Source organism: Trachinotus anak, unplaced genomic scaffold (genome assembly GCF_046630095.1).
Source record: "Trachinotus anak isolate AG129_WGS33_773 ecotype Australia unplaced genomic scaffold, CSIRO_AGI_Tana_v1 ptg000011l, whole genome shotgun sequence".
Lineage (NCBI taxonomy): Eukaryota > Metazoa > Chordata > Actinopteri > Carangiformes > Carangidae > Trachinotus > Trachinotus anak.
Window position 1 is genome coordinate 8787557 of NW_027273862.1, and position 23223 is coordinate 8810779.

General features: G+C 40.0%; 1 protein-coding gene across 1 annotated transcript; it reads right to left on the reverse strand.

Moving 5' to 3' along the window:
* Positions 1-1025: 1025 nt before the first annotated feature.
* chrnb4 (cholinergic receptor, nicotinic, beta 4 (neuronal)) lies at positions 1026-9639 on the reverse strand. Its single transcript, XM_071490036.1, is given in 7 exon segments — positions 1026-1864; positions 3002-4055; positions 4506-4615; positions 4857-4901; positions 6503-6648; positions 9274-9348; positions 9351-9639. Coding segments are annotated over 7 exon segments (1650 nt in total). The 5' UTR covers positions 9406-9639; the 3' UTR covers positions 1026-1699.
* Positions 9640-23223: the final 13584 nt, after the last annotated feature.

Sequence of the window (23223 nt, forward strand, 5' to 3'; positions counted from 1 at the left end):
GGAGAGGTTGTTTGTACACCTACACATAGAGGACTCCAGCTGAGGCTCGGGTCATTGAACAAAACTGTCTTTCGTGACAAACGGCTTCCACTCATATCATGCTGCAAGGTTATCGCGTAGATGTTTCACTGAAACATTTCATTTGATTTGATTTTCATGGACTGTATCATAGTAAATCCTTATTTGAAACCTATGAATGCTTGCTTATGTGGCAGGGAAATTTGTCAGAACAATGTTTCCGTCCATCTCTTATTAGAGCCTCATGAAGGCTTGTGATTTATAGGACCTTCCACAGAGTGTTGAATGAAGACTCCCCCAGCGTTGCCAGGACTGAAGGCGATGATAGATTATTGATGGATAAGCTGTGGCACTGTGCTGTCCCTCTTCACTAATGACAGGAGGTTGACATGTAAGAGAAAAAGCAACAAATGAGCTTGAAAACCATACAAAACCATAAATAAAGTAAAGCATTAACATAGATGCTGATTGCTAGTCTTGATTTAAATGAAGGTCTCACAAAAGAGCCAGCAGTGTGCAGAATCTCTAAGGAGCCCACTCAGCACTGTTTATCGAGCAGTAAATGTTGTGTGTGCCTGCACTCACCCGTCTGAGCAAATGAGCACTTAACAGAAATCAGCTACGGTGTAAAAGCACAAATGATTCCCAATGAGATTACAATGTCTGAAACAAACACATTTTTTTTTTCTTTCTTCACAGAAGTGTTTTTTTCAACACACGTGTAAGGGCTACGGATAACATTATGACAAAAGTGCGGGGCCTCAAGACATCATCATCAACATCAGCTCCATCTCCACCTAAAAGTTTTGTTGTATCAACATATTTTTTTGCCTGGTCAAACATTCTCACATCTAAAGTGAACAGCTGTCTTTTCTGTGTGATGAAATGTTCAAATTGGCACATCCTCAGCAAACATATTGGCTCTGAGGACAAACTTTATCACCGGCAACATAGATTAACTGAGCACTTTGGCAAGACCCTGACAATTTTAAGACTTTATTGGGGATTTCATACATCTAATCAAACTGAAAGAGGACATTGATTTATCTTTATTTTTCATTCTTTAATCACACATCACATTTCAATGGTATGGTAATATAACTCAACACAAATACGGAGTTAAGCAACATCTGACAGTTGTCGTGTCTCTGTCACATTGGTTATATTCTCGTAACGGCTCAACACATATTATGTTTGCATACTTGAGTGCAGAAGAGGCTACATTCAGTCCAGTTCTGGAGCTGTCCTTTGTAGACATGAAGGCAAGGGGAGGACCTCAGTGCAATGATTCTGCAACGAGTCCCTTACAGATGCACCATTTCCTCAAAAAACTGAGCTGTGGGGGGTTGTATTGCTTTAGATCACGTGGTTTTTATTATTAGGAGACATTTCATCCATTTTACCTCATACAAACATCCTGTGTGTTCCACTGATGGAAAAAAATAAGTGTTTCCAAGTATTTGTATTTTTTTTGCCAGCAACCCACTGAGGTGGTAGGATTTGACACAGAGGGCATTATATCAATGCTGCTGACATTGCTCACTACAAGCAAATGCTAAGAAAACCTCAAAACCAAAAAAAAAACAACAAAAAACTACTGGCCTACATCCCCATGTAGCTATGTTTATCCTAACAGCTCAATTGCTTGTGCAGGAAGTTGTTCAGTCTCTCTCGTTGTTCATCAGATGCGAGGAGTCTCTGAGCTGGGCTGCTGGTGGGGAACAATCTGACTCTGGAAGAGAGGCTGGAGAAACAGGCCCAAGGTGCCCACCACACACACTATCACAAAGATCCACAGGAACATACGATCCACCACCATGGCCACATACTTCCAGTCCTCTATCACCTGCAAATAAACAACGAGTCAATGAACATGTTTCACAGATGCGTCACAACACAGCAGTAGGAACCTTCTCTTCAGTGTGTTTTCTGTGGACACTGCCATGCCTCTGGGTTGCCACTTGGGGGCAGACAGCGTAACTTAGTGAATATGTATGTGTAAAACCCTGCTGCCACATGTTAAATCATGTAAACATGTCTTGTAGTCAATTGTGTTTGAAAGCAGTTGAATTGGGACATATTGTAGTCTGCACTATACTTTTTCTTGTGTTCATTCACATTCATACCAACAATACTGCTTAGAATAAAGTTTATTCTTCGGAAGCTAATATTTGACTGGGAACATAGTCAAGTACCCATCTCTATATTGCTGAGACCTACACTGCAATAGCTATTGACCCTTTCACCCCATTTTCAGTGCTGTCCTTGGTAGTTTTTGGAATGAGCCATTTCTCATCTCTGGCTCCCTCCCCTTTTTATTGATTTGTCAGAGAAAGCAATTGATTACCTAAAGTCTGACTTCAATTTGCTGGGTCACAGCCACTACTTAAGGTTAGTGGTCTTCCATCCTGCACCTCAAAGGGTCACAGACTGTACGCTACCACGTAATGTTATCACATCAATACAAACACCTTAGGTTCAGTTCACTGGGATTAGGATTGATGAAGGAGGATAGGGCGGAGAGTAGCGACAACTCTAGACTTACCCAATGATTTAGTGCCTTACCACTGAGCTTGAGATAACTTTGCTATTATGCTAACACATAAACACACAAACACACACACACACACACACACACACACACACACACACACACACACACATATATATATATATATATATATACATACATATATATTTCCCTTTCATTCATATTAATAACTCTTTTATGTCCAAAGGAAAAATTCAAACCTGTAGCCACAGCAAGGATATTAGATCTGAGCAGAGCAGCATATTAAGTGTTGACATTTATATTAGTGATGCATTTAAGCTATGAAGAAACATGGGGCATAGTAACTTTTGTTCCTATTCATAGTCTATTAAAATTATATAACTTTAAAATAATATATCTATTTATTATTTATTCCTTCCTATTCATTTACATATATTCAATAAGACTATTGGTTTAACTGTGTATACGTACACTCTGATCATCATCATCTCCCATCATGTGCTCAGCCACAAAGCGCACCCCGTTCACCGCCTCCTGAACGTCAGCAACCCAATCTGAATTGCTTCTCTGCTGGAGGTCCTGGGTGGAAGTGAAACCAGTGGGAAGGAAATCTGAGGAACGCAGGTCCTCCTTCCTGTTGGAGTGGCTGGAGCCCATTGAAGGAGCTACATTTTTGTGTCCTGGGGTAGAGAAGGTAGAGTCGGAGGACAGCAAGGCCGAAGATGACATCGTGATACCTGCTTTGGAGGCACCTGGGTAACCCAAGCCCAGAATTGCTCTCCTCGCCCGTAGGCACCGCTGTTGGCGAAGCCGCTGGCGGGCAGAGTTATTGTGGGGGCGTCTCATGAAGAGTAAGGCAGGCAGTTTCACAAGAAATATCAGCTTGACCCAGGAAGGCATGGTGTGGGTACTGGGAGAGCGGTGGTGCACATTGAGCACACACACACTGGTGATGATGGAGAAGGTCACCAACACCATGGTGAACATCAGGTACTTGCCGATCAGAGGCACATCCAGTGAGGTTGGAGGAACAATCTTGGAGATTAAAAGCAGGAACACAGTGAGAGCCAAGAGGACGGAGATGCAAAGGGTCATCTTCTCTCCGCAGTCTGAAGGCAAGTAGAAGACCAGGATGGCGAGGGAGGTGATCAAAACACAGGGAATAATTAGGTTTATGGTATAGAAAAGGGGCTTCCTCTTGATGATAAAGTCATATGTGAGGTCCACATAGGTGGGATCCAGAGGGTTGACAGTCCGTCTGCCTGGCAGTGCCAAGATATCCCACTCCCCACTGGGAGTGAAATCATCCATACTAGCCACCTCAGACTTTAAGATCAAGTCGATCTCGGTGTGGTCATATGTCCAAGAGCGGAACTTGAGGGTGCAGTTCTGCTGGTCAAAGGGGAAATGCTTGACCTCGATCTTGCAGGCGCTTTTGTAGATGGCTGGAGGAAGCCAGTTGATGCTGCCATTGAAAAGAACAATGGCGTTGGTGAAGACTGTTACCTCGTAGGTACCATCAGCACTATTAGAAAAGGAAAAAAGAGAGAGTAAACGTTAGAGAGCCTGTGAAACAACCTCTGAGGTTTGCGTTATCAACACTGCAATCATAGCGCAATTAAGGCAAACCTAGTCATATTGGAAAATCCTTTGGGTTATTTCCTATGAGTGCAATCAATTTTAAAAGCCAATTAAAATCCACAATCTGCCTTTGTTGTATATAAACTCTGTAAAGGCTTCAGAGAGTCAGTTCAGTAAGACATTAATAAAAGGAGAAGCCAGCAGGATGAAGGGATTGCTAATCATATCACTTTTACACTGCAGTACTTTTATTTGGTAAGTATAGGTCTTAATTTGTCAGATGTCAAAGCTATGAGACAATTCATTATTTTGTCAAGAAATAATTTTTAATACACACCCTGTATATAAAAATAAAAAACTGAATATAACACTATGAGATTCCAGTAATACTTACTTGTTGTACAGAACGATATCCGGGAGCCAGATGTGTCTGGATGGAATACGCAGCTTGTCAATACCTTCATACTTTGCAGGGTCCCATGATAACCTGTAATCCACCCAGTGCTGGAGAGACGGTGAGAACAGGCCGTGAAGTCTGAAGTCTTCCACACACTTTCTCCAGAGCAGCTCATTTCTAATTACATGCTTCATTATCGATGAAATATGTTTGGCGCACAATTACAGAAGCAGTTTGTTCCACATTGAGAGAAGAAGAATTGATATGGTCTAATTCAAGTTCAGGCGGGAAGGACATTTAGCATGACAACAGGTTATTGAGAATATATTACTCTTTCATCACACTTACCTGAGTGAGCCAGACATTTGTGGTCATGATCTGTTCTCTTTCATTCTGGAAATGTACAAGTTGGGAGCAAATTATTTTTCAATACAGTTTTCAGCCACAAAAACAATTGAATATAATCTGAAAGAATAATAAAATGGTTTTGGCATTGTGTGTTTTTTTTTTTTTTTTTTTTATTTTATTATACCTCCTCAACACTGATTCAAGCCATTGGTCAAGACACCCTCTGGCAGTTATTCCCAACCAGAGGGCTGTGGATAAATTGTGGAGTGGCTTGTTTGAAAAAAAATAATTATGACTGGTTTAAGAAATGCAGCTACATATTTGTGTGAAGGAGGGAAAAAATAGCCAAATAGTATTACAAAGTACTAATTATTTCAGTTTTGCTGATCTTTAGTATATTTACGACTTAACAACTTTATGATTGAGAGTGCATGAGAACCAGTTAGCAAGCAAACTAAAAGTAATGGAAATGGTTGAAACAGCTAAAAATAACTGATAGACTGATAACTGACAAATTGATAAACTGATATTATTTATACAAATATTCACTTCCGTATCAGTCAAGGGCATTGAACAACATTCAGTTTGAAGTGCATCCTAAGAAGAGTTTTGGAATATGACAGGTGAGCAGTGTTGATTAAGGGGTAGGTTACCTGACATCAGACAAAAAAGAGGAACCACTGGTGATGACATGAACATTAGGCCTAACAGTGAACAGAAGATCATTTTCACTAAATATGTGAAAACTTTTTCATGGCCCCCGACAAAACTGCGTAGCCTAAACTGATTCAACTTTATAATCTTATCAACAAACATACTGCAGACAATACAGCTGCTTCCACTATAAGTAAAGTCAGTGAAGCAGCTGAGGAACAAGTGGGTGGTTTTACAAGTGGGCTATACTAAGAACTAAATAACCATCTCCTGCAGAAAGCGTCACCATCTAAATACCCACTTTTGGTCTCCTGCAACTTTCGTTGCTAAACTTAACTAATGAAGGTTTGAGGAAAGTTGTTGCAACAGTAAACTTCAGATGAAAGACTCTTGCTGTCATGCTTACTGTCTCGCATCTGGTTTGAAGTGAGGTCAAAAATAACTAGTGACACCCTCCTCTCTTCTCATATTCCTTGTTAACATGCTTATTGATAGCATTGTAATCACACTGCCATGACATACACTTCCAAGTGTGTTAACAAATGCCAATTACCCCAAGGGGTACAGTGGAAGCTCATAAGCTGAGATTGTGAATGTGCCTTGCTGCCTTGGACTGCAGCTGGGAGCCTCTGCTGTAAATCTGAGGAGAGCCTCTATCACTGAGGGTAAAACAGCTTTATGGCCCCTTTTAATGCAATGTGCTGAAGTTTCAATCTGGACACGACAGAGGCAGAGATCACAGCTGACCAGATCTATCCTCGACTTCATCCATCCGTTTAGAGCTACGGCCTCTCAGCACAGGCTGGTTTGTAATTAACTGCTTTCTCAAAGCGTTGTGGCTCTTGCTCTGTCTGTTTCTATCATCATCTTTCTTTCACTGCCTTTCTTTTTCTGTCTCCCTCTTTGTCTCTCCAGCACATAGTCTCACCCCATCACACATAAGTAAATGCACACACATCCTGCTGGTGGGAAGGGGAATATTTGGGCCTTACCACACTGATGAGCTGTGCCAGAGACACTTGCAGCTTCACTGTGACTCTCTCAGTCCTGTTGACAGCTGGTCGGATGAGCGCATTGTAGCGATCTTTTCTCAGCAACCAGTTCATGAGCCGCTCCTCTGATTCAGCGCAGCTGCTACCTAGTGACACAATTGTACAGGCACACACACCCATAATTACAGTATAAAACCTAAAACTTTGGAATCTTAGACTTGGTGCTCACTGGAGAGACAGCTGGACTCTGTGGGTGGCTGTGCTAAGATGTCCTGCATATAACAGCAGTTCAAGTTACAAGATTAGAACTTGAAAATGTATTTAGTCTCTTTAAGGTTAGGGGAGATTTATGGTTAACTTTTCATAAAGCCAACTTCAGCACAACGCATGAACTCACAGTCTATTACGTGAAAGCTGGAAGCTTCATGTCTATCCATTACCCCCTTCTATACATTGGCTTTGTTTATCATCCTGCACGGCAACTCCCTGTTGACAAAGTGGAGGTGCACCCTCTCTGCCTGCCCCTGGGCTGAATCTCTGAGGTGAACACTAAAATGTTTTCTGTCAGTTCATCTGACTGCATCATACAAACTGCACATATGACTTTTTGAAGTCTTAAGGGAAACAGCGGCTGTCAATTAAGAAAGCCAGGGACGGCTGTGTTGTGGAAATCATATTAAAATGTTAGCAAGGCCCCAAAGTCATTTTCAAATAATTAATCACATTTGGGATGAGGGCAGACATTTTCACAGCATGTTCATAATTCTGTTTTTGCCTAAAGCCAAATCACTGGATGCGTCTTTAAATGAGACTAAGCCATGAATACCAATACTTAAACTCCACCTCCTTCCCTCATCCCTGATAAAGGATGCACATGTCAGGGGTAAAGACACGCCTGATTGAAACTGATGATTGGCTTCTTTCATCTGGAGTGGAATGAAAACATGTAACACTACCTCTTCCATTTTCTTTACATGCAGGCAGGTTATTAATGCCCCCACAGGGACTGGAGAAGCTGAGTCAACTTACTCATGAGAAACACAGCAATAAGGTGAGACTCTTACTGATGGGCCCATTGAAGAAGAATCGTTACTGTTGTCAATATTCAGCAGAAAGCTATTCATGACTGTAAAAGGGATTGATCACTCACTTGCTATGTGGTGATGTTGTGTATTAAAAGTAAGATTGATATTAGACCTTCAGCTCCAATGCTTCTCCTCTGCCCAGCGTCAAACTGCGTGTGTCATTATCAGCCGACAGACTCCTGGAGCTTGGCAGGGCGTGGCATACCAACAATCTAGCCCCGCTGGTCAGTACATGCTGCCATGACTGTGCCTTTGTCAGTCATTTGGCTGAGGTCCCATCCAACACAGTCAGACATCCACAACACTCCTCAGCAGATGGTGTGTTGTCAAAGCCCTCGGAGACCAGCGTCAAACAAGCCCTGCCTTCCCCAGAGGTGAAGGCCACTTGCAAAACAACCAAACTTGCAATCACCTGCTGTGTGTGTGTGTACATGGTCGGTGTGTGTGTGCACACGCGTGTGTGGGTTAAATGTGAAAAATGAACTCATAAGTGTAGCATTGACATTACGTTGATTGAGAGTGAGGTCAGGCGTGTTAATACAATGTAGAGTGAACTGTTGAGGAGTTGATAAGGTCACTCTGTACAGCGCTCTGGAAAACATCATTCTACAAAAATGTAATACAGTGGGCCACCTGGGAGCACACTGAAGTATGTGACTGTACCAAAACAAAGGTAAAGGTTGAGTGAGGTGTTCCATAGTGTAGTCACTTCTTCAAGATGAGGGTATTTAACTTTTCTTCTTTTTTTTCTTTATAAGAAGAGGAAGTAAAACTTTAAAAACTATTTTTAAAAAACTTAAAAAAAAACCTATAAATATAAAAAACTATAAAACTTCCTAAAACTATAAAAACTATATGTGACTACATATGTTTGTGAACATCTTTTGTGAGGATTAATAAAGTCACAAAGTACTAGCAAACTACTGACACAGTGTTTTTGTCATACCAGAAATTAGACTTATCCTGTTGGAAAAGCTGTATAGACTAGGCTATGATCTCACCAAGTAAACCCACTTTGCTCATGTGACATAGCAGTGTTGAATAAGGTAGGATATTAAGCACAAAGGTTTTCCCTGAAATTGTTAAAGTAACTTTATAGGTTTAGGAAGAACTTTCATCAATTATATTTGTTGCTCCAGCCTTTTGGTTGAAACCCTACACTAAATATCTCAAACACTCACATGATTGCTGATTTAGTGACTACAGGCCACATTTGATATCAGGGCAGACTCATCAAATTGCCCTGTGTTGACATTAAGAAGTACCACATGTCAGCTGAATTTGCAAAAAGTTTTTTTTTTTTTTTTTTTTTTTCCCTGCTCCTATGTGGATTTCTATCCATACATGTGTTTTTATTTACATTAAAACGCAGGGCACTTTAAATTTTCAAAATAGTTGTCATACCCCAATTAAAAAAATAAAATAAAAAGAAAGAAAAGGAAGGAAAGAAAAGTAATACATTTGGGGTATCGTTTAAGCTATGCAGCTGAGCCGCTGCACTGGATGAAAAAAAGCTGCACTCAAAATCGAGAGCTGTGATTCGACTTGTGTGACACTTAAAAAAAAACCACTTCCCAGCACAGAAGCACTATAACCCAAATAAATTTGAGCTGACACAAAGAGGCACATGCTCCAACAGCCTAAATTAGTAAGTAAAATCCCTGATGAAAAGAAAGACACACTCACAGTGAACCAGAGAGAGAAGGCAAGCGAGGATGGAGAGAGCCCGAGTCATTTTTTCGGCACCATCTGGTCCGCAGGAGTTGTCGGTGATGAAGCCTCACAGCTGCAGCGTCCAGCGCTCTTCCCTTCGGACATACCGGACTCTGCGCGCTCAAGGTCCGGACGCTTTCCCGGCACTGCGCCGACGCCTGAAAAAAGGAAACCTTCACCGAAGGCGAGATCTGTTGCCCCGTCACAGGGTTACTCTTCAAACAATCCGCCCCATGAAATTCAACGAGTCACTTTGGGCAAACGGGTCTTCACGCTCCGCCAACGCGCAGTGGCCAGCCCTGGCGCGCAGCTCTCTACGTCCCCTGCGAGTCCCGCAGGTCCCGCACCCAGTCTCTGATCAGCTGCTGCACGTTTACACCAGGTCAGCAGCTGTTGCAGATGGTGGATTTCATACGCTGGGACACTGAAGATGCTCTGTTTTCTGTGTTCACTTGTTTTTTTTTCAATGTTTATTTTAGTTCTTTAATAAATAGTAAAAGCTTTGCTGGGAACTGGTCTCAGTGACAGGTAAGTAATAACCAACTGTTAGTGATTATAGGATGAACCTTTTGTGATGTCAGGGCTCTCTTGGCTCTTTTAGGACCCCCTTTCTGACCTGTGTTGCCCCCACACCTTAATAAATAGTTGTGTAAACACTGATATGTGCAGATTCAGTATCTTCTTACAGAAACAATGGTTTAGACAGCAACTGGAACATGTAGTAAATAATAATTTTGAAATAATTTTCAAAATAATTGTAAAATTTGTCTGAAAGAAGTTTCTTATATATGTAATGTAAGTTTCTCTGATTCTATGCCATTGTACTGAACCAGCAGAAGGTTCCTGTCCTCAGCATTCTCAGTAATACAGCCCAGACATCCGAGTACAGATGTGGATACACACAGTTGTGTGTATTTTTCTTTTCCTACCACCAAACATTACTTGACAAACCTTTGTTATTTGCTGTCATATGCTGACTTCACACTGATTGGCAAATGTGCTAGGGAGTGGAAAATAAATGATTCCCCGGTCCTGGATGTGAGATTTAGTGAGGTGAGGTCCAGTCAGACCAGGAGCAGTGCAATCTTAGCGTAGCAGATTTACAGTCACCACACTGCTTAAAGCCTCATTATACTGACCAGGAAAGGAACTGTATCAGGCATGAGGGACAGCACCAAGGACTCTCCTGGGGTTATAAATTTGAACTCCAAAGACTTCTATTCTGGATCATTGAGAGTAGATCAATAGGGGCTGATTAGGTTTAACCTTAGCTTACTTTATCAGGTAGCAGGGGACAGGCCAATGGACTCACAGTTCATCTGTTTCCAAAATCCTGTGTGTGTCAGACATACTGTTTATGTGGAAAACAGATGTTTTCATAAAGAATAGCAACTTGGACATTTTGAAATCAAATACAGACTAGTGTTGGTTTCTTACAAATGACAAAGGCCTACAGTATAATTCACATTACTGCAGATCATTTACTAGAGCACACATTTGTGCTTGTGACACCTTGTCAGATGGCACATCTATGAGCGGGTCATTGATATATTGATATTGATGTATAAACAACAATTTTGTGTAGCAGATTTCAGGTTTTTCTTTTTACTACACTGGTATTCATCATGTGACCCTTTAGATTAATCTCTAAAACCCCAGAGGCTTCAACACAGCAAACATCACGTCCGCTTTTATTTTGCTTTTATGTTACATCATTGCTGAATGGTTTTCCAGCGCATGTTTTTCAAGTGATTCTGAACTGAAAACGTAGTTGCAACACAGTGACAAAAAATAAAAGGCGACATAATGGTCACTGTGATGGAATTCCCATCATTGTGTAAGCAAATTTCATGTTTTTTCACATTGATTTTCATGCTGCAGAGGAATGGATAAAACCAAAGGCTGATTAAAAGCTAGAAAAACATTATTTAATAAAAAAATGAAGTTCTAATGCAACTAATGCTACTTTTTGCCACTAAATGTGGTTTGATGATGCAGAATGACAATTTGTTGGAGATAGGGAGCTTTGTCTTCACTTTGCTTTTTTTTTTTTTTTTTTTCAAATCAGAGCAGGGTGACAGTGCACTGTAACAACGCCCTGTATGTTTTCACATGAGGAATGGGGGGGGGGGGGGGGGTAATTTGTATCTTCTTCCAGATACTGCAATAAAATGGTTACATTTCATAGCTAAGTGATTCCCTACACCTATGTGTTTTATGTAAGTCAGAATCTCTTTTCATTACAACTCCGAAATGGTGACAAATATGCAAAAAAATACTTAAAATACACTATCAGCTCAAATGTTTTTAATATATATTAAATCAACTTGAGATTTGAAGTGTGATTAATAGCAGCCATGACAGTTTATTTTGAATATGGAATGAACTACAGTAGAGTCATAAGTGGTAAAACATGAGTGCTCAGAAACGTGCCAGCTCATTTCATAAATGGCCGCCTACTTCATCATATTACACAGTGATGACAATTTACAGGGACACATTCTGTGAAATGCTTAATATCGACAGTATAATTTCTGATTGGAGAGCAGGAAGGTTGTTTGGACTTTGGATTAAAGCCAAGGATCTCATCACTAATAAAATCTCATCCCTAATATCTCAATGGATAAATTTCATCATTGGTCAAACATCACAGGATAAATAAAGGTGAAAAACATACTTTGTTTAATAACAAATGTGATGCTGCAAACTGATTTCTGTGTTTGAATTGCTCAGTCCCAATCTGCTCCCCTCCCTGCTCAAGGGATCTCATAAATTCACACACGTTACATTTTATGGTAAGTAGACACACAAACTACTTGAGGGACTCAAGTGAGATATTAGTGGCTCTCTTGTATTAATCCCAGTGACAACACCCTGGGGAAAAATTCTCTCTGGCCTTTCTGAGGCATGAAGTGCAAACAGTCTATTTTATCAAGAGGGTGCGACATTTGAAAGCTTGAAGTGCCACTAAGTAAAAGCCCAGACACAAACGTATAACAGATTTGTCACCCGACAATTCACTGCCTTAGCAGTTTAATGCCTCTAATACAAAACTTTATAAGCCGTTTTGCGGTCACATCTTTTTTTATAATGCTTGTGGTTCAATGGACGGCAGTTTAAGTCTAAATCTAAATCACCTTAATCAAGTTCACTCCAGTGGGAAGCCTGTGTGGCTTTTCAGTGGACACAGTAAAATTAGGAAACAGCTCCAAAAATGACAAACTATTCAAACTTGATCGACAGCTTTAAGTTTATTAGTATTGAAAAGAATTTAGTAAAAATAGCTGTAAACTGTATTTATTGATTATTCATTGATGATTAAGACAGTTTAAGAGTCAGTATCATTTTGGTGTCTAATCATTCTGGGGTCTGCAACTACTCTGTTGTACTCTGGAGTGGTGCTTTGACTTTTGTTGGTCTCTGCAGTGTGAGAGGCGTACGGGCTCTGTGACCCTCCTGCAGGGGCCACACGACAGCTTGACAGTGTTGACACATGGACAGACAGTAAGTGTATGAGTGTGAGAGATCTTTCTCTGTGCCAGGGAAGCTTGATGGAGGAGAAATAGCTAATCAAAGAATTGCTGCTGTTGCAGTACCATGTTGCACCACTGCAATCTCACCCTGTGAGGGATATATATCAAGCAGGCAGTTCATTACCTGGAGTGCTTGGCTCATGTGCCAGTGAGTCTCAGCCTCATGTGAAGATATCGATTACACACCGTCCACTGCCTGCAGGGGGACCAATCCATCTTGTTGGTTCATGCAAGATGTTTTAATGTTATGATGATAATCTATAAATATAACTGAGATTGTTTTTGTGCATGCATATGAGTATGCATAAACTGCTTAAGTTTGTGCGCCATTGTCTTCCTATTTTATAGAAATGTATCTGTTCAAACATACAGAAGACATGTATGTCTTCTGTCAAAACATCAGCCTTACTGGTGAACACAGTTATAACCAGTGGTAGAGAACAAGTACAGTACAGTTTTACATTTTACTCTGCTGTTGGACAGGTATAGTTACTTGTTATTTTGCAGATTAGCTTTTACATATGCAAAACATAAGACGAAAATATCTTCTGTATTGTTATAATACAATGCATTGCTACAGATTAATAGTATAGCAATATACTGTATGAAGTAATTATAATAGGCTCCACCTCAACCAGCTGCAATAGTAAAAAGCAACTTGCAAATTAATTATTAATCTTATGTTACAACATTTGAAAATATTAAGCACTTAAGGGATCATTTTCCTGCACAATAGGCCTTTTTTTACAGAGAACACTTTGACATGTCAAGCTCAGGTATAAATAATAATTAGTAACACCTGTGTTTTTCACAACATGACATCAAAATGTTTGCTTTACAGTCACTTTTACTTTTGAGACTAAAATTGGCTGAAGTTGATATTTCTATTAGATAATAATAATAATAATAATAATAATAATAATAATAATAATAAGAGCAATAATTACTATTATAATCACAATTAGGATTTTTATGATTCTATCATTCCAAATATTCTTATGATTATACTGTGAGGTCCAAAAGTCTGAGACCACTTTCCCATTCAAATGAATTGTTATAATGTATAATCATGTATCAAATGAAAAAAAAAAAAAACATAGTATGGTGGGATTTTTACATTAAAAATGACTGACATATCAGGTGGCTATGCATACATATGCTACATCCACGGGGTGAACATCATGCACATGCCTTATGGTTAAGAGTGGGTGACGGGTGAACGGAATTCAATAGGCGGCCAGCAGGAGGGCTTATCTCAGTGGTCCATATCTGTTGTGTCAGTCTGAACAGTCAGTAATGAATAGTCTCTGGAGAAGACAGATTAGCCTGTTCATTAATGTATTCTGCCTGTCAGTGATAGACAGGAAGGTGAGACTGCTGCCGAGTGTAGTGTCCAATATGTCATACAGCAGGACTGAGGAAGATAAATGGACTTATGTGACACCTGCAGATAGAGCAGGACTTAATATGACCTCCTGAATGTACTCTACGGTGCCATTTTTTACAGGGGTATAAAACCACACCTGTCTCAAAGTGCAGCCCCACAAATCCTGAAGGGATCGAATGGTCTGGACCATGCCTGATTTCTTCTTCCCCCCACAAGTCTGATTTAGAGGTGGCCTTCTCCTAATGTCCACAGTCAAGGAGCTTGTCTGGTCGTTTTAGCCATCAAAGCATCCCCTAAAATGGATTGAAAGTTGAAAGGCTGGCTAACCAAATTGTGTGTCACAGTTTAGAGAGTCAGAGGCTAACTGAGCTGTTTTTTGCTGCTCATTATACTGAAAGAAATTACTGCTTTTTAAATGGTGTCTTGGAGACAGAATAAACAGAAAGAGGACACAGTGACAGGATAATAAATCTCAGTGTAGTCAGTGTATGTGTATAAGATTGTATGCACATGCACATGTACGTGTATGTGCAGGTGTATTTTTGTGAGACCGCACAAGTTTTTCTGCCTTTTAATTGTAAAACACCTTGCCGGTCCTCCTGTGTTAAGAGAACTGTAAAATTGATTCCATTTGTCACTGTGAGGTCCTTTACATAGGCACTATTTACTGACATGCTTTCCCGAAGTCACAGCTGACTGGAATCAATTCTTTCTGCCCTAGATGAGATCTTAATGTGCTTAGAAAGATGTGTCTAAGAGCTCCAAGATGAGTGCTCGATTGAAGCAAAGCCATGCAAACTGTGTCTATCTATAAATCTTTTCTATCTGCTTCTTTGGTTAGAAGAGTTAGATGTCAGTCGCAAAACAAATGCAGGGAGATACACAAACAGACAAGTGAAAGCAGCCAGAAAAAGTGCCAGATAAGTCACAGATTAACAACAACGAAAGTAGGTAGGTAACTAGAGATGGTGCTCCTTGAATACCTTTGCTAGACAACCTCAGATGTCTGTGGTTGCCTCATAAAATCCAAATGATTTAAAATCCTTTCCAATGTCTTCAGACATTGTGAGGTAAAGAGAAATCACTCAAGATAAAATGTCTGACACCTTGAGAAATCATGCTTTCGTGATTATAAAAATTAAGACCTCCATCCCTAATTATAGACTTTATAGTTTACGAGTAAATATCATAAATATAACCTGTAACCAGTTTCTGTGAATGGTAAAGATTACATTATACACTTCTACCAATATTATTATTAATCTGGAAGTCATCACTGGGACCCATCTTATTTTTATCATAGCAATGCATTACCCATGCAGTTCTCAAAAATACATACAGTTCCATCATATGGTTAGGGTTTAAAGTGCATTCCTGTATTGCATTGCACACAGTCATGTAGTTCACTCTGTTCATTTTGCAGGTAAAATTCCCTGTGTCTACTGATGGTATTGCATCATGAAAAATAATGCTTTATCCAATCCTCCAAACTCATTTGTGGTGAACAAGAAAAACAGGACCGTGGTCTTAGCCAGGCATAATTATGATGGAGTAGGACTGACAGTGCAGCCCTGGTGTTATTGGACCTTGGAAGCTGAAGCCCTCTCCTGGGGCTCATAGGGTCAGAATTGTGCAGATTCAATCAATTGCTATCAATGCTAGACATGGAAATGACCCGCCTGGGCCTAACCAGGAGTGTGAGATGGGTAATACACCAGTATGAGGGTGGTCCTGTTGGGAGGATGCGTCTTTGGGAGCACAAGATTGAGTTCACTGTTGGATGAGGTGAGAATCTCATTATCCATCATATCAACATAGCTGAGAAAGAGCATATAAGCCTTTAATCTTACTGGAGGAAAGCTGTGCCAGTTCTGAAAAAAAAAACAACAAAAAAAAATTCATGCTGTTATCACAAATTGTATTTTCATGTATGAATTTCATGCGAGTCTATTCTCAAAACTTGGATCCATGTGAATCTATTGGAGTGATCACCAGTGTCACAACAACAGACAGATGAAGTCATTCAAACTACCTGGAAACTTCATTATAAAATGAACAGTTGTATGATTGATGTTACTGACCTGTATGTGACTGGAGCTTTCATGACGTATCCTTGTAGCCGTTGCTCTCTGGATAACTTAGGTTAATGATGTCTCTACATTTGGCCAGGATTATGTCTCAGTGATTCAATTCTGTGTCTGTGTTACCAGCAAAGCAACTCTCCAGGGAGAGGGATGGAGAGGATGAAGCCTCTCTGTCACATCCATGGTACCCAAGAGACTACAGATGCCCTCATCATGGCAGAGATCTCATCCTAGGGGGGGCTGGGTTCACATGGGGATGTGACTGATGGCTGCATGTCGGTCTGGACTGGCTGCTAATGATGCAGGGCAGAGATAATCAACTAACCACAGACACCCTGGCTGGTAGATGCTCCAAAATAAGTGAAACAGATTGGATGTGAAGCTACGTTTCCCACATGGAAATCCGACCATTCATCAATTAGCTGAAAGCAAATACCCTCAGGGAAAGGAGGATAGTCTGGTACTAGCTCTAAAAGGTACCCACATATGCTTTCCATCCTGTGTCTGCCTTGCATATCACAAGACAGACACAGACACAATACTGTGACAAATATCTTCAATCACAAGGTAAAATCATTTTTGACAAAAATGAGATGGGGTGTGCAGAGAAAAATGGACCAACGGGTTGCCCCAGAAATGATGCATACACTGCTAGAGCAGACAGTAACAAGCACAGTGTTGTATTTTCAATCATAAACAACTGTCCAGGCAGTCACTGCAATATGAACATAAAATACAACATTTGATTAAACATTCTGAAAATCCAGTTAATAGCATCTTGCATTTTACACAAGATTATTTGCAAATTCAGCCTCATAGCCTTATATGTGTAATGCATGAATTAAAGAGAGAAGTCTGACATTTTAGGAAATACACTTATTTAATCAGTGGCAGAGTTAGAAGAGAAGATTGATAACGCTCTCTAAATGCATGTTAGACATAAGGTTACAGCCGGCAGCTGCTTAGCTTATCTTGGCAGAGTGGTATCAATCTCCTCATATACTACTGTAACTCTGATAAGCACATTTCCCAAAATGTCAAGCTGATCTTTTAAACATCTGTGCTGTTTGGAAAACTTTGCTATTTGACGTTAAGCTCGATGAAATAATTTAAAAAAAACAGCGGATACAGCAGTGTAAAAAACACACTGAAGAGATAGTAAATGTAAAGGATAGATTCACCACAAGCGGACAGCTCAGATGTTGGCTCCAAGTCACAAGACAAGAAATTATGTTTTATGCCCTTTGGTGTTAATTAGACATTTGAGACATCTAATGTGATTTGTCTGTGATTTATTCCTTTAATATGGTATTTTATTGCTTTTGTTTCCCTTTATGTATCTAATATGCAGACATGTGTTTAAAAGAAGCAAAACTATTTATTAGATAGAAACCCTCCTGCTATAAAATGTGACTGATGGTTTTCTATTCCAAGCTTAATGATCAAGTTATGTGATACTATGATTGCAAGAGCCTCTCCTTGGCATTAGACCAGAGAGCAAGGTTAGGGTGGTGTCCTTAGTTGATTAGATGTGTGTTGTAATCCTCACATTGTATAACTTAGTCTGAACTTTTAATCTTAAAATGAATTATCTCCCTGTTCATTCACAGCTGATGTGGAGGGCATCCAAAGGAAAAGCTTCACATGGCTTCAGGCTAATGAAAACCTTAGCAAAAACTGTTATTTATCGTTAGGCTAACTGAATGAAAATGTGCATCAAGACACTGTGGTTTTCTGAATACATCAAATCAATTCCCTAAGCAGTTCAATCAAAAAAATGTGCACTGTTTTGTTTGATGAACAATTTGGCCAGCATGAAAAGTGTGTCTTGTCAGGTCTGACTGAATCTAATCTCTCTGGGTGTTGCCCTGTGAGCACCACAGAGAGGTTACTGACTGGTCCACAGGTAGAGGTAAATTGGATGTGTCACAGCTCCCAGGATTCCAGCTGGTATGTTGCTCACCTTGAGACCCTCACCTTCTTGAAGTCTCCACTGTGATCAGACTCATTGGTGGAAAATGTTATCTGCCACATACAGTTTCTCAGCGCAGCCACCATATGTCTGCAAATTTTCTCATTGTATGATATCCCTCCCTGCTCTTCACACCTGCCCATACTCACAGGAGAAGTAACTAGACAGTTAGACAGGTGCAGAAACTTTCCAGATTTCAGACAAAACTCACCGTTTATGTAAAATTCTCAGAAACGAATCTTGAATCTTTGAAAGAGTTTTTCAAGAATCCAAGCACTAAAAAGTAACAAGGATTCTGCTTGGAGAACCAATCAGCAAAGTAGACAGTGCACAGTGGTAGTCAGATGGTAGCCAAGCGGCTCTTGAATGAATAAGCCACTGACGAAAGAGCATGAATGAAGCAGCTGATGCCAATCAGTTAATGTAAGTGTGAAGGCTCCTCACTGCCCAAAGAGGGTTTGTTTTCAAACCGAGATCTGTTGCCATTTTTGCTCAGGCTTACAAACCAAAAATATAAAAGGAACACCTCCACACCAGTGAACTGTGGTTCTCCACAAAATAAACCAATGTTAGTATTCCCGGGTCACTTCATTAAACAGGTCCCCTACTAGCTCTTTTACACCTTCAAGGGTAGATGTTCAGAATGAGTAGAAACACATCTGATTTCTGACATGGACGGTCAACACGACTTTCAGACTAGTTGTGGTCAAGCATAACTACACAAAGAAGCACTTTGTGTGCCTCTAACTTTTATGTACACTCACTCTGATGCAGCACAAAATAACAGCATCCTGAATGATAATGCACATGATTCAATTGAAGTTTGATCTCCAGTTCGTTTGGTGCCCGCTCAGTTCGGAGCTAGGTGACTGGATGTTTACCTGTCGGCACCTCAATCATAACCCTGTCCAGACTGAGTAAGTGCTACTCTCTGCCTGCATGTGCCTTGCATTTTCAGGCTCGTTGCCCAGGGCAATGCAGGGTATGATTTAGATGATATTTGTCCTCTTAGCTAATTGACTTAAGCTGGGCCTCCTTCCCCCATTGTCAGCCTGTCAGAGTCTCTCACTGGCCCTGTAAACTGTATTAGCATTAGGGCGGATAGATTGGCAGTGGTGCACTCATTTACAAGCCCCCTTCCACTGGCACATTTTGCCTTTTGCCAGAGCAGCAGTGCCCTAAAAAGTAAATAGACTTTGGCTTAAATGTGATTAGGCAGCAGTTTACTTGGTTAGACCATATGAGAAACAACAGATCCCACTGTACAGTGATGCTCCACAGATAACCCTTATCCAATTAGACCGGCACAACACAGTCCATTTATCCATTTCACTACAAAACCTAGGAAAAATATGTGACTTAACAAAATATTCAGATTGTTGTCAAACTATTTTTTCTTTGCATTTTTAAATTCAGTAATTTTACTATATTAATGTATATATTCACGTACACCAAGGCTTTAATCTGGATTCATTCTAGGTGTTTTACAATAGAGCCAGGAATAAACCTCTCACTGTCCTAAGTTCAAGGACAGGATGAGAGCCACACCCAAATTGTTGATGAGATGTGTTGATTTTTGACATTGATAGTGTTTAAGATGTTGATTCTCCCTTTGTTCTTTTGTTGTGGCATAGCTGGTGTGGTTTGTTCATTTTTACTCCATTGAAAGTAATGTCAGTTCCACACTGACTGTTGTAAATGTGATAATAATTACAGAATCATCAATACCTTATCGATGTGACTTTTTCATTATCATCCTATATTTTCATTTAATGTGCTTTTGTATACAAAGTGTCACACCTGTACACTTCTCCTTGAAACCAGACTCCATCTACAGCTTTAACTTTTTTACTGATGAGGTAAAAGGACTGCTGAGACACCTCTAACGATACCACTGCGGTTCAAGGTGACATTTGCTCTTTATTCAGTGCTATTTGAGAGTAATGGCCCTCTGTGGGCTCATTGGAGAAACACTTAAGTCGACTAAGACCCGTGGAACTGACAAGTGCCTTTATAATGTAATTATGTTTTGCAAGACACTGGTGTAAAAAGTGTAATCAATTAGTATAATACACTGCATACCTTATCAACAATATACATAGTATACCTACTCTTTCTTCCTTTCCTTCTTTCTTTCTTTCTTGTGTAGCCACAAGAATAAAATAAAATGATAGCAGGTATGAGATAGTTCCTATGGTTCAGCAAGGAATCACCAACATTACCTCTTAAACTTTTTGGCCCACAATGATTTGTAGTGTTCAGCTTTGCACATTACTTTGTCTCATCAGTATTTCATTTTATTTTCTACCCAGTGTTCTGGATGCAGTGTACTTGTGAAAATTTCACTGAAAGCTATAAAGGTTCTCTGGGGGACAAGTTCCCAGGCTGCTCACCTGTATCACTCCTGCCATAAAGAAAGCAGCCTGAGAAGACTGCCACTGATGCTGTGCTTTGCTCCACGATGAATGTGATATGTTAAAGATTGTATTTTTGATAAATTTGTGTTTTTAGTATTGTTTATTTCTTCTCTACTGGCCTTTTAATTCTTAATGTATGAATCTGCCACCCATTCGGCACACATCATCAGCTGTCCTGATATAACCTTTTTTTTAACATAAAGATGTGTTTAATAGATGTCTATTAAGAGAGACTGATTAAATGTCTTATATTGTAAACACTGCAGTGATTCCAGCTTTTTCCACTGACTGTTTAGCGATCCTCAAAGAAGTAGAAAAGAACACAGTGTCATTGTGCTACCAAAGAGAAATGCAGCACTTTTTACATTTTCCCAAGGTGAAAAACATCTGCTACTGTCTGGACTTAATGCAGTTCATAACATTTATTGGACCATGCACAGACTAAAATACAGCAGTGAACAGGTCTAATTTAGCTCCCTGAATCTTTTGGTCTCAAGGACAGTTATCATCTAATAGTAAATTGGACTGCACATGTAATTGCTCCTTGCAGCATAAACATCTAAAAGCATACAGGAGAGATATTTCACAGAAAAGCTTAACCGCAAATGAAGCTTATGGTGACTACTGTCTAACCCTGGGAGATAAAGATTCTCTGTAAATGAAATAGCATCTCTGTCAGTTGTGTGGATGAAGCAAAGGACATATGCTACACTCACTATGAGGGCTCTGTGTCCTGGACTGTTCTCTCCATGTTTGCTCATATGCTCACTGTTCCCCAGAAGAAGAGTGAATATTGCTCCTCCTTGGCGGGAATGGGGCTGTCTCCTCTGACAAACTGCCCTGCTGTATGTGGTGAATCAGCACTGTAGGCGGTTGAGGGATGGCTTCAGCTATCCAAAGCTGAACATCTAAACACCTTCAAATCCCTACAAGACATTGGTTTAACACTGCTGTGCCTTAGATGCAGTTTTTTTTTCAATCATGAACAATTCATGAGCAATTGTCCTGACTAATGTTGTTGATAAAGATTCTTAGTGGGCTAATATGCTGACCTGGCTGTCACAATATTCAGGGCACTTTTCTGTGACATAGACAGGACAATGAGGTTAAGTGGAGTTAGTGACACTTCCTCTGTGTTAATTCCATGTACCCCCAGTTTATATACAAGCAAGACATTTAAAGGTTTAATTAGGACGGTGCTACAATTTCTAAGAGTATCTAAATGGGCTGATGAAAATGAAACATGCTAGCAGTTGTGCGTTTACATCTTATAATGAGGTTTCAGGTCAAGCTGAAAATAAGGCGTGTTGGCCCTCTCGTGGCCCTTGTGACTTCAGCTCTGGGCTTGTTCATAAAGAAATAATAAAGGTTGTAAATGGTGGGAAATGATTTGCTCTTGCTGTCTGGAATGGAATGAGAAGACAAGGCAGGGTTTTAATTAAGTTTTCGTCTAGTGCAAATGGAGGACAGAGGGGCAGGATAAATCACAGAGGACAAGTGCAATCTGCCTCTTTATTAGTGCGTACACAGGCGCGCTGTGACAAACTACACGTCAGCTGCTCAATCATAAAACAAGGCTGAACAGACAATCAGGATTCAACCAACGACATTTGTTTTAGTTTGTTCTTATCTTTGACAAGCCTCGTGTCTGTCTCTGTGACATCCCTGAAGATATCATCTAAAAATTGTTTTAGATACACTCAGGATAAAATATATGAAACATAATTCTGACACTGAGATCAACAATCCATTTCTCAGTTGTTTGTTTCCTCCCCTTCATTTGCATGTCCTCTTCATGAATGACATGGATGTAATACTGTAGGTGCAATCAATAAGGAACCATATACAATATCTTTTCCCTTGCAGTGCTATCTAATTTACACATCTGAAAAAAAGACATGAGATATGATCATGTTTTTCCTTGCAAATATATGTCTGCATAGTATGTTTTAGGACAAATGTTGCTGTAACTAATATGAGAGAATAGAGTAAACCTCTTAGCAGCCCTCAGTTGTGGAAGGATGCAACATGTTTTGCGTGGTGAGTTAATTGCTTTTGGCAGGATGTTATACAGCTGCTATCCTCTATAACATGACATCCTAACAATAGACACATGGAGAGGACAGTCCCGCAACACCATCTCCTCAGTAAGCTATCAATATGGAGTAATTACCCAACAACAAGGATGGGTGCTATTGATTTAACCTGCTAATGGAAAGCGAACCTGGGTATCACAGGTCAGCAGCTTCAAAATTAGCCAAGCAGTTAAATGAAATGGGACAATCAGATGTAAGAACAGAAAATATATGACAGACTGAGAAAGTGAAACACAAAACTTAAAGGGACATTTTGCCTCATACTTACCAATCAAGTCTATTCGTTATAGAATTCAATTTTATGAATCATGAACAGAGATAACCTAGTTCAAATGTGTGAATGACTGTGAATCAAGAAGTGATCTTACCAGACTATTCCTTTCAGCTTTTGTTCACACATACTGCAAGAAAATTAAGAAAATTATTTTTATGTC